The sequence below is a fragment of the Diadema setosum genome, chromosome 11 (assembly GCF_964275005.1).
Source record: "Diadema setosum chromosome 11, eeDiaSeto1, whole genome shotgun sequence".
Taxonomy (NCBI): domain Eukaryota; kingdom Metazoa; phylum Echinodermata; class Echinoidea; order Diadematoida; family Diadematidae; genus Diadema; species Diadema setosum.
The window spans coordinates 13,915,903-13,934,993 of NC_092695.1; the positions used below are offsets into that span (position 1 = coordinate 13,915,903).

At 38.4% G+C, this 19,091-nt stretch overlaps 1 protein-coding gene across 1 annotated transcript in view; it reads right to left on the bottom strand.

The window, feature by feature from the left end:
- The window catches only part of LOC140234639 (UDP-N-acetylglucosamine--peptide N-acetylglucosaminyltransferase 110 kDa subunit-like), a 55,852-nt gene that overhangs the window by 22,109 nt on the left and 14,652 nt on the right, over positions 1-19,091 (bottom strand). Inside the window, exons 5-11 of the mRNA XM_072314671.1 lie at positions 16,418-16,534; positions 13,386-13,465; positions 12,967-13,056; positions 9,695-9,800; positions 7,470-7,711; positions 5,239-5,392; positions 263-364 (exon numbers count right to left, since the gene is read on the bottom strand). Of these exons, the coding sequence (XP_072170772.1) occupies positions 263-364; positions 5,239-5,392; positions 7,470-7,711; positions 9,695-9,800; positions 12,967-13,056; positions 13,386-13,465; positions 16,418-16,534 (891 nt within the window). The remainder of the gene's footprint in view (positions 1-262; positions 365-5,238; positions 5,393-7,469; positions 7,712-9,694; positions 9,801-12,966; positions 13,057-13,385; positions 13,466-16,417; positions 16,535-19,091) is intronic.

Genomic DNA, 19,091 nt, shown 5'->3' on the forward strand with positions numbered 1-19,091 from the left:
GACCTGTTTCATAAAGCTGTTCATAAAGTTACCAACAACTTACGAATGACTGGTGATCAGTTCTGATGTGCTATACTTATCAAAATTTCCATAATTCAGCACAAGAACTGATCACCAGTCGTTCTTAAGTTGTTTGTAACTTTACGAACAGCTTTATGAAATACCCCCCTCATCTTCTGTTAATACCACTTACGGAAAAAGTTGTAACAAATTATATGAAACAATCATATATGTTACATATGTTTTATAAGCTGTTACTTACTTGAAGACAATGTGCCAAGTTGCAGTAAGCATCAGGGAAGTTTGGTTTCAACTTGAGAGCTGTTCGATAGGATTCAATTGCTTCTGGTATACTCCCCGAGTCCTGGAATTAAAAACAGAATAAATACATTTAAAGATACTCGTTCACTAAGGAAAATTAGAAAACCAATAAAAATTAGAAATATCACTGAAGGTGATAAGTACTCCCATCTAATACATCTGTATTGGTACACAGCCATAAAATGAAAAACAGTGACGTAAGTACTGTTACCATGGCAACATACTACTTGTCCTAAAATGTCCTGCACAACTTCATATTGAGCTCATGAGTACCAAATATATATATTCTAATTGCTGACAAACTGAAGAAGAATGTCAATAAAAGCATTTTCATGATTTGGGGGGCATAATGCACTGTGATGATGATGCATTTTCTTCTACACTCAAAGGGATGGTTACATTTTTGGCTGAGATGGGGCTTGAGGTTTCAAATCTTTTTATTTTTTTTTTTCTTGATAATGGGAAACCTCTGATGAAATATTGTATTTTTTTTTTTACATTTCATAAAGTGCTTTCTATGTATCCCACAAAAAGTTAAAAGCTGAATACTACACCATCCCTTTAGCATTTCATCCTGCACATCTTTGCATCTAGTTTAACCCTATTCTAACTGGGCTATTTGAGACCAAGTTTTTACTGGGGGGGGGGGTCAATTTGACCCCCCCTTCAGATCTCGGCCGCCGATCGCGCGATCACCGCAAAATTTTGCCTGAACATAGAGCCGGATGTCAACTACAAGATTACATGGTCATACAATAGAAAAATGTTGATTTCATATTTTTTAATAAATTAATTATGCAAATTAACGCATGAAATCATATTTTCACCTATAACTCCATCAAAAAGACTGAAGGATTATTAGATTTTTGTGTCAGAGTTCCTCAAGACACATCAAACAATTTTCTTGTAAAAAAATAGCGCAATCAAAATCATTTTTTGTTTTTTATTGTTTTGTTAATTTCTTATGTATTTTATTGTTTTTTCGATCTTTTGCTTTCTATTGTTTTTTTGCCAAAATTTGTTGGAGGCACTTTTTCAAGCTTATCTACATTAGAATTGATTTATTTCAATATTTAAAAGTTGAAATAATCTAATTTATATCAATTAAACAAAAAAACAGTTTCCATTGGATTTGCACACGAAATCATGAATTTGAGCGGTTTTTGGGTTGACATGCATATGCAAAACATTGCATAACTTCAGAACGGTGTACCCGGACATCGCAAATTTGGTCTCAAAATATGCGGGAGACTTCAATGAAAAAAGTCATGAAACGACGCGGCAAAATCTTCGCGCGTTGCGGAATCGTGGCGCGAAACGTCGAGGGGGGGGGTCAATTTGACCCCCCCCCCCCAGTTAGAATAGGGTTAAGAGGTGCACCACATTTGAATTGCACCACTTAAAAAATTGTAAAAGTTCTATCTTCAAAGCCTTCTCATTTGGGAGCCATAATAAACTGTTACCATGGCAATGCACTTCACTGCTATTTAAAAGAAACCCAAAGAGAAATGTGGATAGAGTGAAAGCAGCAACATTAGTAGAACACACTAGTGAAAGTTTGAGGAAAATCGGACAATCGATGCAAAAGTAATGAATTTTTAAAGTTTTGGTGTTGGAACTGCTGGATGAGAAGACTACTAGAGGTTATGACATTATGTGGACAACAATATAAAGAAAATTTTTTTTTTTTTTACTTTTTGTTTTTCACTGTTTTTTTGATGAAATTTGTCCGCGACATTGTTACAAACATGAAAATATGTTATCGATTTTAATCAATAAAACCCCAAAATAATCATGCTTTAATGAAATTTGCCTGTAAGCCCAACTTGCATTGAAATTGTACATGAATTCACGTTTTTGAGCAATTTTTGGTCTGACGTGCATGTACATATTTATGCGTAACTTCGGAACTGCAAATTTGGTGTCAAAAGAAGTGGGAGACTCGAAAGAAAAAAGTCATGAAACAACACTTTTTGTGATGGCGATACATCGCGCGGAACGTCGGGGGGCACCCCCTGATCTGCTATGAACAAACTTGGAACTGCAGTCATCAATGTACTAACTCATGGTATTAACCTTGCTTTATCACTTCTGGTTCCAGAGATGGGTAATATTCCTTAAAGGGGCAATCCAGTCCAAATATAAGTTAGTCTGATAAGAAAGAATAAAATATTACGAGTTCAACGGTATAACTTTGATCGAAATCGGATGAAAAACTAGAATTATCACTGAAGGTGATTAATACCTCCACCCCTAGTGTTGCTTTATAGTATGTGATGTCATGAGGGCAATGACGTTAATACCAAGTTTGTGCACTTGTCGGATTGGAAACTGAATAATTTTAGTTCACTGTACAACTAGAGTTGACACCGAGTATAAAACTTACAGCAAATGGAAACATGCTTTCCCCCAGCATCACTACACTTAAAGACCATCATACACACCAAATTTGACCTTCATAGCTTGAATGGTGTATTTTGATCCAAAAATGAGTGGTTACCATGGCAACACATTTTCCTGAAACTAACACATTGGTGTCTTGCAAAACTACACTTCTAGATCATGATACATACTAAATTTGACTGATACCCCTTTCAGGTAATCGCGGTTCAATTATCCGCATCCAAATAATGCGGATGAAGTAGTGAAAATCGCGTTCATATATCCCATGAAGTGCGCACTACTTTTACGAGCACCCGTTCATATAATGGTACGAAGGACGGAGTTATTTGTCATGGTTACGGCGCACGCCTCTATAATGACGTAATGTTTCCGGTAAATATCCTCACGTGTATGCACACCTCTCGCGCGCTAAAGCTCAGCAATCAGCGGTTGTGCGGGAAATCGAGTGACCTTTGACCGAACTGTGGAATGTTAGTGCGGATAAGTCATAAAACGCGTTCATGTATTCTCGATCTACTCCTCATGCTGCAATTATGCGCATAATAGCAGCATCAAAATAATGCGCACTTTTCTACTCCTCTCCCGTTCATGTAATCGAAATTTTACGACTTAGCGCTCCTATTATCCGCATCCACGATTACCTGAAAGGGGTATGAAATTGCTTGAATGATGGAAAAGTTATTCGATCTGCAAGGTTTTGGTAAAATTGTGTTTACCATGGCAACGGTTTGTGTGACAAACACAAAAATTATGTGTGCCACATCTATACCTCAGGGCCATAATGCCCACCAAATTTGGTTTCAATTGCTTGAAAATTGTGGAAGAAGTTCACTCCACAGGATAAAAAAAAAAAAAAAAAAAAATGTGGTTACCATGGCAACACATTGTCCGATACAAAGGACATTTTACAAAACTACACTTTAAGAGCATCATACACACCAAATTTCACCTTCATAGATTAAATGGTTCAATTTGACACAAAAATGAGCGGTTACCATGGCAACACATTTTTCTTATATTAACACATTGGTGTCTTGCATAACTACACCTCCCGATCATCATACACACTAAATTTGACCATAATTGCTTGAATGATGTGGAAGTTATTCAATCCACAAGGTTTTGGTAAAATTATGGTTACCATGGCAGCACTTTGTTCGACAAACACAAAAATTATGTGTTCCACATCTATGCCTCAAGGTCATAATGCCTACCAAATTTGATTTCAATTGCTTCAAAACTGTGGAAGTTGTTCACTCCACAAGATTTCGAAGAAAACATGCGGTTACCATGGCAACGCTTTGTCAAGTACAAACAAAAAGAGTGTCTTGCATAACAACACCTATAGATCATTATAGATACCAATTTTGAAATTGATTGCTTAAATACTAAGGAAGTTATTTAATCCACAAGGTTTTGGTAAAATTATGGTTACCATGGCAACGCATTGTCCGACAAACACAAAAAACATGTCTTGCACATATATCATTTACCTTAAGTTTCATTTAAATTGCTTCAAAACTGTAGGAGGAGTTCGCGACGCAAGATTTTGCAACAGACCGACCGCCCGCCTAACCAACATCGCGGTGATTCCTACATACCCCCCCCCCCCCCCCCCCTTCACACTACGTGTGGCGGGGGTATAATAAGGAAGTTATGACATTTTGAAGTTTCTCTATTTTGGGGGGAAACAGTTCTTGAACAGTCAATATGAATATGTAAATGGCAAAGTGAGCATGTCATTCCCTCACAACTTACCACAGAGTTTCGACATAAAATTTAGAAATTTCCAGTTTTTCCATTAAAACGCAGTTATGTCCGAGGCTCAAATCCTTGCATCTAATTGATCATTATTCTGAAGTTATTGAACCAGGAATATCATCATGTTTCAAACTTCAATGACAGAAACATTGAATTTTCGTCATTTTTTGTACACGTTCAATGGAAAATTGTGATGGTATAACATGTTTTGCAGAAATTAGCAAAACTTCAAAATGTCAGCACTTCCTTACTTTTCATCCGATTTCAGTCAAATTTTTACCGTTGAACTTGTAAGATTTTACTCTTTTTTATCAGACTAACTTATATTTGGACTCGATTTCCTCTTTGATGGGGGGGGGGGGGGGGTCTAGGGGGAGCATGGTGCCCAGTTGAACAAATTGAGATTCTAACCCCCAAGGCATGTTACCTGCCAAGTTTGGGGAAAATTCATCTAGGGGTTTTCAAGAAGAATATAAACAAGTACAACTGAAGTCCCCACATGGACCCACCCCCCCCCCAATATTTACACTCTTTGGATTAGAGGGCAAGACAAAACATGGGTTTTTTTGATACAGAAAATACAGAGCAAATGAACATTGGAATGCACAAGACTGAAAGTAATTCCAAAGAGTACGCATGACTGCCTGCCTTTCATCTGGTAATGACCACTCACAGTGAATATTGAAACCATGCAATGTTCATTGTGGCTCAGTGAAGATATTCCCTTTGCATTTGTATTATCTCTCAACACACCTTGTGTACAGATGCTAGGTTGCTATGTGCATCTGCAAATGCCGGGTTTATCTGGATGGCCCTGGTGTAGCACTGCAGTGCTCCCTGGATATCCTGCATTTCCTTCAGGGTGTTTCCCATGTTGGAGTAGGCATCAGCAAATGTTGGTGAGATTCTGCAGCAAAGAAGAGATGTGTTGAGGGTACAGATAGCTCACTGTAACTCACCCTGAATTGCCTGTTTTTTTACTAGAATTTACGATGGCAACTGCTCAGCAAATCAGCCCTGCCTATGATGATGAAAGACTATTCTGATTTTAGGCCTACTTAAAGGGGAAACCCAGCTCAAATATAAGTTAGTCTAAAAAGAAAGAGTAAAATATTACAAGTTCAACGGTAAGATTTTGATTAAACTCAGGTGAAAAATAAGGAAGTTATGACATTTTGAAGCTAATTTTTCAGGAAACAATTCTTGAACGGCCAACATGAATATGCAAATGGCAAAGTGAGCATGTCATACCCTCACAGCTTGACATAAAATTTTGGAACTTCCCGATTTTCATTCAAAGGCAATTATGTCCGAGGCTCAAATCCTAATATATCCAACTGATCACTATTCTGAAGTTATTCAACCAGGACTTCAATGACAGAAACCTTGAATTTTTGTCATTTTTTGTACACAATCAATGGAAAATTGTGAGGTTGTGACATGGTCAGCTTATTTGCATATTCATATACAATGTACAAGAACAGTTTGCAGCAAATAAGCAACACTTCAAATTTCATAACTTCCTATTTCTCATCTGATTTCAGTCAAATTTTTACTGTTGATTTTGTAACATTTTATTCTTTTTTTTTATCATACTAACTTGTTTTTGGACTGGATTTCCCCTTTAACAATCAGGCTATGCTAAAACTGAAGGGGGCAGATCCCAACCCAACTTGACAATGTATGATGACAGTTTCATATAATTGGCAAAATATTAAAATGACATATTTGTCACAAATGTGTTAAATGCTCACTTTCCTTGAACTAGGTTTAATTGGATAAATGGCTATATTTTCAAAGAGATCATGTATTTGGGGATTTGAGGACTTTTATTTAACTTTTGACCCTTGGGCTATGAGTTCATGCATTGAGTAATTTTCAAGGTATGGAGACAAAGTAATTTCTGTATTAAATAGGAAATTATTGGCATTTTAACATGGCCTTTGACCCTTGACCCTATGACACAGAAATTCCGAAGAGAATCACTGCAGATCATGCATAATGTACTAAAATTCAAGATACTTGAGCCACTTCCAACACATATGGAGGAAAAAGTGAAATTCAGCACTTTCACTTGATCTTTGACCTTCTGACCTTCTTGCCAAAAAACTTCCCAGAGAATGTCTATTAGGGAATACATGCATACTGCAAGTTAAAAAAAATACCTGCTAGCATTGCATATGAGGGAAAAAAGTGACACTTTGAGTTGACCTTGACCTTTTAACCCCCTCACCTTTGACTCCATGACCCCAAAATACCCCTAATCACTTCCAGTCAGTACATGCATATGTACTCTGTTCCATGAAGATACCTTGAACCATTTCCGAGATATGGAGAAAAAAAAGTGAAATTTTAACGTTTTCACTTAACCTTTGACCTCATGACCCAAGACTCTCACCAGAGAATCTTTATTGGAAGTTTCAGAAAATACCTTCAGCCATTGCTAAGATATGGGTAAAATAGTGAAATTTAGAGCATTTGACCTTGAACTTTGACCTTGAGCATCTGCACCCAAAGTTGATAGGCACAACTTCACCCCCTCATATACATGCCTAGTTTCATTCCGTTACCTCTAGCACTTTTTAATTACACTGTCCACAAAAGTGATTACAGATGGACGGACAGAAGGACAAACAAGCTGATGATATAATGCCTCTGGCACCACTTCGTGGGGGAGGCATAAAAAAGTCAAGAAGCCTTATGACAAGGCCTTCTCATATCACAAAATTGTGCAAAATGTCAAGAGGAGCATACATTGTCATTTTGAACGCCTGTTACAAAATTTCAGTTATCATTTTGTCAACTTTTGTAAACCTGAAAGAAGAAATGAAACAGAAACACTGATATCTTTTCAAATACTGTAACAATAGCATAACTGATAGATTATGACACCAGAAATCCCACAAGAGTAATCTGATATTTTCAATTCTTTTCTAATAAGTATAAACTGAACTTTGGAATAGGGTTTATTGAAAAATGGATACCTGATTGCCTCCTTGTAATGGAGCAGAGCCTCTTGTAGTTTGCCCTGCTGCTGTAACACACTAGCAAGATTGGAGTGGGCTGCAGCAAACTCTGGAAATATTTCAAGGGCCTTGCAGTAGAGCTGGATAGAGCCCTCAACATTGCCCTGCTCTCTCTTGATGTTGGCTAAGTTATTGAGGGAGTCCGCATGGGTTGGGCACAGTTGTAGTGCAGTGTTGTAACAGTCCTCTGCCTCTGCCACCTGCAAAGTTTACATATAATAGTAGATTAAACAATATTTTATGAATATTTAGGAGGAAGTTATTACAGGAGAGATCCCGCTCGCGCATGCGCAGTCAATATTCAAAGCTGCAAATGTGGCTACTCTCAGTAGATCAAATAGGAGAACTTACACTACTGTTTGAAGTTTTGGGTGGGTGAGGAGGGCATGTAATAACTTCCTCCTAAATATTCATAAAATAAAGATCAAACTTCAAATGGTAAGTTCTCATTTAATCTACAATTTTATTTCATATTTCTCTGATCGTTATTACAGGAGATTTTGAAGCAAAGTAGCCACATTTTGTACAACCACAGGTATGTGATGTGAACACAACATGCAGATTGCATTATTGTCCTTGTCCAATGACTCACCAAATATCTATGGTCATTGTACTCTCATCCTGAATGGGCAATGATTTCATGCATAACCATTCTTCTCATAGTCTGTGACATAATGTTCCACAGGATATCGTTCTTGTCGCACATACATGCATACATGCATGTACATTGTAGATCAGTATTCTAAACATCTGGTTTTCATTTCCAGTCCTTCGGTTCAAGATAATCTGGTTACTTTATTCCCAGTTCTATTTACATGGCTTTGGGGATAGTTCATAAAGCTGTGATTCGATTGTAGGACTGCCTGAGCAAAATTCTTTGTACTTTCAAGGGGTTTCTTGTAGAACCTTCTGAAGGTTTTTTCTGAAGTCCTGTCTGGAGGGTATGCTTCTAATCTAAACTCATGATTTGAGTTACCTGGTCTGCTGTCAGTGGAACAGTGTTTCACTGGTTTTCTGCAGCTTGGGAGTACATGTAGCAGTGTTACCTGATGGCGTTGCCATCTTGTACGTAGATATCTACTGTAGATCACGATGGGAAAACTTCGATTTCCGAAGAATTACGCCACAATATTTCAAGATTCTTCAAATGCAAGACAAAGGAAAATTTTTCTCCCTCAAGAAAATCTTTCCTGGGCCGGTGACCCGAAAAAACATGACAAAGTTGGCATTTGACTGCAGAGGGAAAGTTGCTTCCCAATGGGTATCAAACGTGTGCAGCGATTCGACTGCGTATGCGCGAGCGGGATCTCTCCTGTAATAGTGATCGGAGAAATATGAAATAAAATGTACTACACTTGGCAGCATCGTTTCCACATGACCACACGTAACTATTCTTTCCGACTAACTCTTACCCGAGAACATTGCAAGCTCGGGGGTGGGGGGGGGGGGGGGGGCAGCTTTGAGAGTTTATATGGGAACATGGTGTAATTTGCACATTCCATCATCATGGATACCATTTAGAATGAAAAAGAGGGCCTGAAAGACATTTACATGGAGCTACTTTGTACATGAAAGGGCCTGAACTTTGCGACTGCCAGGGCCTCATTTCAGGCCTGTCTGAAAACATCACACTGATAAAAATACCTGCCAAGTACACTATACTTAGAAAATTTAACTTCTGCAGTTTAAAAAGAAAGTCTAAAATGCCTGCCCATACGATAGCTGATGTTGATCATCTACTGATCCTAACCAAATTCTGCCTGCATTTGTCAATATTGCTTAGTCAATTGAATTATATTAATTAAAGTTTCTTTTATATGTAATCAATTATGCAAATTTTAACAGAAATAGCTTTTTTACTGTAAAGCTATAAATTTGCTCAATATTGCTGTTGAAATCATAAACTAAGTTGTAACATTACTAGTATATTCAGTGTGTCATGCATCCAGGAAAACAAACAAAAGATCAGGAACACACAACTTTGCCATCAAAAGTTGAGCAAAACTTCAGAACAAAAGTCATGAAACAGCAGTGTAAATATTTTAGCATGATGTGATAGCAGTTTATGTGGAAGGGTGGGGACTAAAAGGCCTGGGGGAGAGACAAATTATGCTTTGACTGATTTCAAATTCGAAAAACAATGGTGACATAAACCCATCATCTTATGTGAATCTAACACTTACTTTGCCCTGCTCTTTGAGTGCATTGGCTAGGTTGCAATATGCATCAGGAAAGTGTGGCTGCAACTCGATTGCTCTCTTGTAGGTGTCAATCGCAAGGTCAATCAACCTGTGGTCAAAACCAACAAAATATACAAGTTAAAAACATTTCTCTTCCTCTTGTATCAAACCATTCTGAAAGAATTTTTTCATTTGTGAAATACAGTGCACAATGTAAAATGACAATGAACAAAATCAGATTGTATAAAATGCGTTTAAGTTTTTCTCAACACCAGCGCAAAGAGTAACATACATGCGTTGTTTATCGTAACTTGCGAGTATGTTACGCTGTTGGTGCCCAGCGTGAATGCGATAATTTCATGAATCATTTCAGCTGTAATCCTATACAATGTACGATTGTTGCGCCTGAAGGGATGAAAAATTGCGTTCTCTATTTTCTTCCGAAAATGCCGCATTTTGTACACCCGTTCTTGAAAAATATGTGAGAGGGTTGAATTTGGAAGGTTGTGATCCTTTTTACGCAGATCTGTACCTCATAGAACATTCTTAAAGAAAAGAAAAATCTTCATAGTGAAATGCAGTGTTAAATGATAATGAACAAACCCAGATCTATTCAAACCCTAACTTACCTGGGGGGGGGGGGGGGGAATTTAAATGATTTCATTAAAATTATTATCATAATGCCCCCCCCCCCCCTCGACGAATTCCGCGACCATTCCGGCGCGCAAAATTTTTTTGACCGTGCCGCTCGCTGACTTTTTACTTTCAAGTCACGCAGAACTCTTGACACCAAATTTGTCGCGCCCGGGCATACCATTCTGAAGCCACGCCCCTTCAAAAAATTTTCGTCAACCCCAAAATTGCTCAAAACATGCGTTATTCAACTATTTTTACGCTACTGTCACCCGGCGGGATAGCAATGATTTCATTTAAATTATTTCGGCTTTAAATCATATGCACTCATATTTATATTATCACTTATTGCATGATAATGAACAATCCCAGATCTATTCAAATTGTTAAATGTCTTTGTTTCTTTTTCTACACACCGACTCAATTAAGTAGATTAATATGCATTATTCAACTATTTTTACGTTACTTTCACATGGTGGGATCGCTATGATTTCATAAATTATTTCAGCTTTAATCATATACGCTCATATCTACTAGCCAGCAAAACAACTGGAGGTTGGACCTAAAAATAGATAAGGATATAATGAGTTGCACACGCATTCCAATATTATTGTCCATTTTGACCACGAGTGTCGCCACATGAGAAGTTTTTGAATGCGTTATTTTTTTTTCTCTCTCTCGTTGCGGTGTGGTCTGACCTAATAACATGCCTGTGTATCTTGCGAAAAAGAAAATCGAATGATTTTATTCAATAACTTAGTAGGAACATTGGCAGGTATTTATGTGTCTTATTGCGTGGTTTAGAAGAAAACATGAACTACTCTGCAAAACGGGAAAGAGACATGGATAGCGTGAATTCGGTTTTCAATGTTTCGTTTGTTGCGTGTTTGAAAGCGGAAAGTCAAGAAATGGAACCTCGCGAAAAAGAAAATGGAAGGATTATGATTATGTTATGTGGTTTAGAAGAAACATGGAAGGAACGGAACTGAAACATGTTTGTTTCAGAGTCTTCCCGCTTCAGATAGTACATGTAGAGATCAAGACTGGACGGGCACTTGTGCAGTGTGTTACTGCGTTCAGCACAGACTCTATAAAATGGGGAAAGTGTAAATTTGCTTTTCAATGTTTCGTTCGTCACAATTATTCTTTTATGGCAGGATGTGGTAATCAGCAAATTTTCTCACAATACGTATAAGTTTGTCATATCAACCGATAAGGTAAGTCGATTCTTAACCCATATCGAGCCAACTACGGGATATTCCGTAGTTCGTTCAAACGCCGCAGGGGCCACATACGGAATATCCCGTAGTGAATGAGATGACATATAAACAATGTCATTCCAAAGTTCTTTCACCTTCTAACCTTTGGCAACATATCCCAGAATGCTTTGCTACACTGATCATCGTCATAATCGTCATCGTCATAAATATAAACATAAACCTGCAATTATTGTATCAGTGGTCATGATATTTATATGTCCAGAGAGTTGACACTCTGATCATTTCATTTCCGGTACTGGATGTGTAAAATTACAACATTTGCTATTTTTAATCCATGAATGAAAGCAAACAATGGATGACTGTACTTCACTTCTGCTGAGTGCTATGACTGCACTGTGCATTAAATGGCAGCATGTCATATATCATTTAAAAGGGAATTTTGTATTTCAAATGATATATAACTCTATGTTTTGTTATTGTTTGCTAATAAAGAGCGACTGTTTGGAGAGTTGTCTGCCTGTCGGCATGTGTGTGCAAACGGTGCTGGGCCACTGCGGTGTTTGTTTACACAAGTGCGTTGGCCCGATATGGGTTCATCTTTTCCGTAAAATAAGTGCTGATTAACTAAGCTCGGGTTAACTTTTAATTTATTTTATCGTAGAACTTTGGGGAAACTTCCTCAGGGGTTGTACACTTTCCTAACAAGACTGTCAATCGTGCGAATGTATATGAAGTCCTTCCATATGCAAGTGAGCCCAATTCTGGAGTTTGGTACAGCTTTTCGTCGTCGGTCTTGTGATTCACAGGACTGTGCCAGTGTGTGAGAAAAAGCTGTAGTTGTGTTTTGTGTTTTGTGCGTTGCATCAGTGAAAAAGTGTGAGTCTTATGTACCAGGCTTTTCATTGTACAGTTCGACCTCGGTTATCCGGTCATGTCGGAACCAGCGCTCATCCGGATAAGTGAATTGGCCGGATATGGGAGAGACAATGTTAATGTATATAGCTGCCGTCCCAGTGCACTGGCAGCTAGTGTACCCCGCAACGGTGGTGTAATCTATGCTAGCCTGCGCAAAATTGTAGTCCCTTCTTCACAAAAATAAAGTATATCTTTATGTGAAAATCATACATGTTTTACCTCATTAGATATTGAGAAACCTATCATGCACATCTTATGAAATTAGTGAAATAGATTCATGAAAAGATGTCACTGTTTTTTCTAAATTTTTGGATAAAAAAAAAAGTCCTTCACGCGTGAACGCGTCCGGATAATAGAGATTTCTGGATAAAAGTAGACCGGATAATCGAGGTCGAACTGTACATTTCAGCTGCGATTAATATTTATTCCAGACTTAGTCTGAAGTTAAGCTAGTGTCTGTTGTGTGCACATAAAGCTATCCTCTTGATGGACAGCAGAAGTACTTACCCTTGTTCATAGTACACACAGGCTAGGTTTCCGTGTACAACGGCATGGTTTGAGCTAAGCTGCAGAGCTCGGAGATATGCACCAACCGCTCTGCAGATGAGATAAAGATCAGACATTGTGACATCATCACACCAGTCTTAAAATGATTTCATAAAACGAAATGTCTGGATCCGCCATCAACAAACTTGAAACTACAGTCATCAATGTACTAACTCATTGTATCAATTTATGCCGGCCACGTCTGGCTCTATAAAAGATTTTTTTTTTTTTTTTGGGGGGGGGGATATGTTGCTCTTTTGAACAAACTGAGATTCTTTCTTCCTCAGGAGAAACTTGTCAAACTAGGTGGGGGCTTTCTACCAATCACAAACAGCGAGCAAAATGGGCAAGAAATCATTCTTTGCACACTCAAGTCTCACCTGTCAAAGATGCGGGCTTCCTTGAGAACATTACCAAGGTTGATGTAAGCATCCAAGAAGTTGGGATCTAGTGTCACAGCCTGAAAGACAGAAGATTTGCATAATTATATCACTCAAAACAGCTATTGTGTGTAAAGACAGAAGAGCTGATTAATGGTTTCACCTCCCAAGGTGTTATGGTCATAATTATTACAAATCAAAACTAGAAATATCACTTAATATATATTCCTGGCTACACACTGGTCTACATTTCTTCACAATCACTTAACCCTAAATAGGCCGGGCTATTCAGGTAGAACATGGGGGGGGGGGGGGGGGGCCTCCCTCTCGGCTGTCGACCGCGCTTTCGCGATGAAAATTGGCACATGTATTGCCTATGATGTAATCTAGAGTCCCACGAAGTTAAATTCAAAAAATATCTATAATTTATGATAAATTATGCTAATTTATGCATAATGATGCATGAAATCAGACAATTTAGTATATATCTGTAAATAAAGTTCAAAATGGGCACATTTTTTGTGTAAATATTCTTTTTAGTGTCCTGAGCAAATATAAGAGAACAAAATCGTACCATCAGAAAAAATTTCCTAAGTATTCTTATTGTTTTTTGAATTTCTTATGTATTTCTTTGTCTTTTCAACTTTATGTTTCTCATTGTTTTTTCGATGAAACTTGTCCGCGACATTGTTTCGAACAAGAAAATATGTTATTAATTGATTTTAATCAATAAAACCCCCAATAAAACCGATGTGTTGGCTCAGTAAGTAGAGCGGCTGCCTCACAATCGGGAGGTCGTGGGTTCGAACCCCGGCCGCGTCATACCAAAAGACGTTAAAAGATGGGAGTTGCTGCTACCTTGTTTGCCGTTCAACAGTTGAAACGGTTAGAGCAACGTCGATCTGGCGCTGCTCAGTGGCTGCCGGGCCCACGATCAATTGGGCAAAAAGAATTTCCATTTTCGGACAATAAAATTTGGAGTTTATATCCAAATAATCATGCTTTTATGAAATTTGCCTGTAAGCACAATTTGCATTGAAATTGTACAGGAATTCAAGTTTTTGAGCAATTTTTGGTCTGACATGCACGGCGGATAATCGACAACTTTTGTTTGCTATAATCTTGCTTTGTGATGGCGTCAGCTTAAAGTTCTAGCCAAAGTTCGAGCAAGCCATGGAAGGACTGGACAGTTAAGGAATTAACTGAGTATTTGAGGGATAGAGGTGTGAGCACAAGCGGCTACAAGGAGAAACTCATCAAACTAGTGCAACTGCCGTAGCCGAATCTAAGGGTAAAAATTGTCACTGAAAATATTGTTTTCAGAATGTCCATTCCAGTTGAGTATGCTAGACTTTAACTATAGTATTTGCACTCTCCATATTGAAACAGAATTGAACTCTCACTGCAGTCATTTGTTTTATGATAAACCTTCATTGAACATAAGTTCATAAAGTAATGGTTTATTTGATAATAATGATCAACAGTCAAACATAACTCAGCTTCGAGACCGAGACTGTGCAGCTTGAGGTATGAGGCTACTGTAACCTTATTGCTCCTAGCACCCTGCCCCGCTAGCCCCGGCTAAGTAACTAGAGACCCATTGCACTGCTGTTAGTACTGAGTAAACGGTTGCAACTGCTGCACTGAATGTGCGGTGTTTATCCATTCTACAGATCATTTGTGAGGCCGATATTACTGTAACTATACCCCTTCACAGAATTTAAAGATGTTGAAATCCCTATCCTGAATGTTTTCACTTCATATTTTACTATTTTGACTTAGATAGAATAGATGAAAATTGACCCGTGTGTACGATCTTTTCATCGCACACAGCGATCTCTATTACAGTCCCATATATACAGATTCGTGTAAGTTCTCCACACAAGAAGCCTATGGCAAACTGTACACAATACATTGCAGTCTGAATTGAGATAAATATGGGCAGGGCCACCACAATTTTTTGGACTTTGAGAAGGCTTTCCTAATTGGTTAAAGGAAGGGAAGCTTTTTTTCGCACTGGATATTGTTTCTTTACACTGTCAGCCAATCACAAATGAGTTAATAGAGTGGTAGTATCATAGCCTTTGAAGTAATCTGTCAATCAAAATAGGGCCGATTGAATCGGCCGAAGCATTTATATGGCAGGTTTTGGGCCGATTGAATTGGCCCGTGACACGGATAAGGTTAAAGTCAATAAAATGGTTTAATGCTCTGTCGCTGACAAATTTTATTGAAAAAATGAAAAAAAAAAAAAAACAGGAAGAGAAATGTCATAAAGTACTTCAGAAATTATTTTTGAGGGCACAATTTTTGTCCCCTTACATTCGCTAGGAAGACAATTACGAATAGGTACACTGAAAATATCCTTTTTGGAGCTTCGATTTATAGAAAAAGTCTGATTTCACAAACATTATAAATATTATACATATAGAATACATTATAAATTAGCAGAAATTTGAATTTTTTGAAAAATCAACTCTACAGCTTTGTAGAATATGTCGCAGGAATTGTGTTTACCTATTTTGGTCGTTACCACACAAGTTCAAGAGGGTTTAGTGAAAATTGTACTTTTCTGGCTTAGTTATTTACTGAGTTATAATCAGAATCCATTTCCTTTCGGCTAAGTGAATGACAAAGTAAATGACTTAGCAACACTAATGAAGTGTTGCTAAATAACCTACCAAGCCCCGACCTCAGAGTGATTCCTACATGCCCCAGTACACACCATGTCTGAGTAGGGATATAATCCCGTTTGCAGGGATGCCAGCTAAAATGAAAGGGCCTGAAATACATCTACATGAAGCTACTTTGTAAACAAAAGTGTCTTAACTTCGATACTACCAGGGCCTGAATGCAGGCTTTGCCTGATAACTAGCAACCCTGTGTTTGATAGCCAATGTGAGAAAGTAGTATGAAAATATCCCCCAATAACCAGTGATGATCTTGCCCTAGGTATGACAAAGTTACTGTACCAAACATTAAATAATTCAGTCTTCTCATCCTTTTTATGAAGAAACGAAAAAGGACCCTACCTTCTCAAAGTGATGAATGGCGAGCCAGATTTCTCCTTGGCTATTGAACACACACCCCAAGTTACTCCAGGCCACAGCAAAGTTTGGCTGGGTCTCGATTGCCTTCAAGTAACATGCCTGTTACAACAGTGGAGCCAACAACACCGCACAGTCGAAGCACCCAGGCAACGACAAGGGTTGCCAGGAAGAAGGGAAAAGGAAAAGCAAGAGGGAGAAGAAGAGAGGAGAGGCAAAATAGAGGGAGTGCCCACACAACCAGTTGCAAGCAAGGTGGATAGAAACAGAGAGATGGGGAGATAAGGAGATCCAATTAGTATTAAGTTGAGAAAAGTGTTTTTCTGCACGCCGTGCAGATATGGGGAGTGTGGCTTTGCAGTCACATTTGAGAATCATTTATTTTTGGTACTAAGGAATGGACCACTGTTCTTTGCCAACTTGTGCATAACAAACAGGCAGATCGAACACTTCTGCCTTAATCATTATGGGACAAATGCTCCCATTCTCTTTGCAATGTGATTCTCAGACATGGCTACACGCGCGCTTACCGCGCTGGCAAGCAGCAGAATAATTTGTATACACATCTCAACTCCCATGACACCCAATCAATAGTGTTAGGTTCAGATTTAACATGTCCTTCATACAGTAATACCATGCCAAACATTTCCAGTTCAACTCTTCCCCAGACATTCTTAGCTTAAACTTTGATGAGAAATCTCAGGAATTTAATGTTGTCACACAGATAAATCAGAACCAGCTGTAATTGTTGGATCACCATGGGAAATGCATACAAATCATGCGCAAAGACAGCATACACTTCCTGCACAGCTCTCTTAGCTTACATGGATTTGATTCCTTGGCACCCCAACCAACAGTACAGTGCTCTGGCTATTTCTCTATTCATAGATCCACTCTAAATCCTCAGCATCCAGAGTTGATCCAATGGTGAGAAGTTCTTTCAAATCCACTATTATCAATTAATCAATTTAAATACTCACCAAAGCTTTCTTCATTGGCTGGAGAACCACGGCAAATGCATGTAAACTACGCACTAACGCAGCTTGGGCAGTATTCTGCTGGAATGACTGTGCAAACACATTTCCGTTTTCTGTCCTTCAACCAACAGCAAGTATCTTGGTTCTCACATAGATCTCTTCGCAAGTATTGAAATGGTCATCTCTAAATAAAAGCATCATCAGTAGGCTGCATGTATTTTGTACAGCCCACATGATAATCAGAGAAACAGTGCTACTGATGTGCACTGTGAATGATAACAAATCTGCAACTACATCTTGCATAAATTGTAATAGTACTCTCAACTTCACATTGCTTCAGAGGTCCAAGTGAAAGATGCTTAAAACCTCTTTTGTTTTAGGATAAATATGGTTTTGGTCATTTTTGGTGGGTACACCAATCATTGGTAGCTGGTGAACCAACACGTTCCTGCAGTGGTTGGAACCTGAATGGAAAGTGCAACGCAAGCTTTGCAGCAAATCACGCTTCGTTTGAACTAGCCAGTTCTTGGCAGCAATGCGCATGACACATTACAAAAAAAAAAAAAAAAAAAAAAAAGAAGGAAAAAGGCAGCGCTCAAGACGAATGCCCAGAGTTCAGCTTATGCCTAGAACTTGGCAGCACAACGCCTGCAAGCATTATGCACAATGCAAGAAAATGCCTGGCAAAGCAGCCACAGAAGACCACATCCCCGCGCTTGTAGTTTGCGCATGACAGAGCTCAAACGCACGCAGGTGCAGCAGAACAGCGCTCGTGTGTGACAGAATTGTTCTTAAAGGAATGTGTGTTTTACCTGATGACGTCTTTAAATACTGGCTAATGATGTTGCTTTAGTGGAGTTTAATAAATGTGTACATCATTCTTTTTTTCCTTCCTCAAATAGTCTGTATACGTTTGTTAATATTCACAAATTGGCATGTTCCTATCAACTTTCTTTTTTCTTCACATTTTTTTGTGTATTGTTTTTCTTGTGGAATAGTTTGCTTAAATTTCCTCCAGCCACAACACATGTCTTACTGCTTGGCTAACTCTGAAGGAACTACCAAGTCATGAACCAGTATTCCCAGGCGTTAATGCATTTGACGTCGTCCAGGGGCAACTCTTTGGGTCCGTGCGACGTCATCCCGAAGGGCATAAAAGGAACACAACTTGAATCAACCTATGGCACACAGATGACTCTTTCCGATGTAGACCTTAACCTTGAGAAGTGCATGAATGAATATATAAAGAATGAGAGAAGAAAAAGAAAAAATGTTAGTTAGTAATGATCTGCAAAACTTAAGGTAGCAAAATTTGGCGAGAACAGTTATTCAACATTATTCACACATAAAAGAGATTGATTCATTCTAGTAACAGTTCAACTTTTCGGTATCAGACTATGCCATGGTCGGGAGATTTTCATTTGCAGCCAGGAATAGCCTTTAAGTACTAGAATACAAACGGGGTGCAATCAAGGGCAAAATTGAAGAAAGCATCATTAGCTAATTCATCAAACTGACATTGGCTCATGTAAAGCAACTATAACTAGCGCAGAGTCTATCCAGAGCGCACATGATCAAACTGGACATGTCAACCAAACACCAAGTCTCAAATTGCAAGGTCACAATTACTGTTATATCTTGATAAGTTTTGGAATTGTTGCCATACATATACATGACTGTCA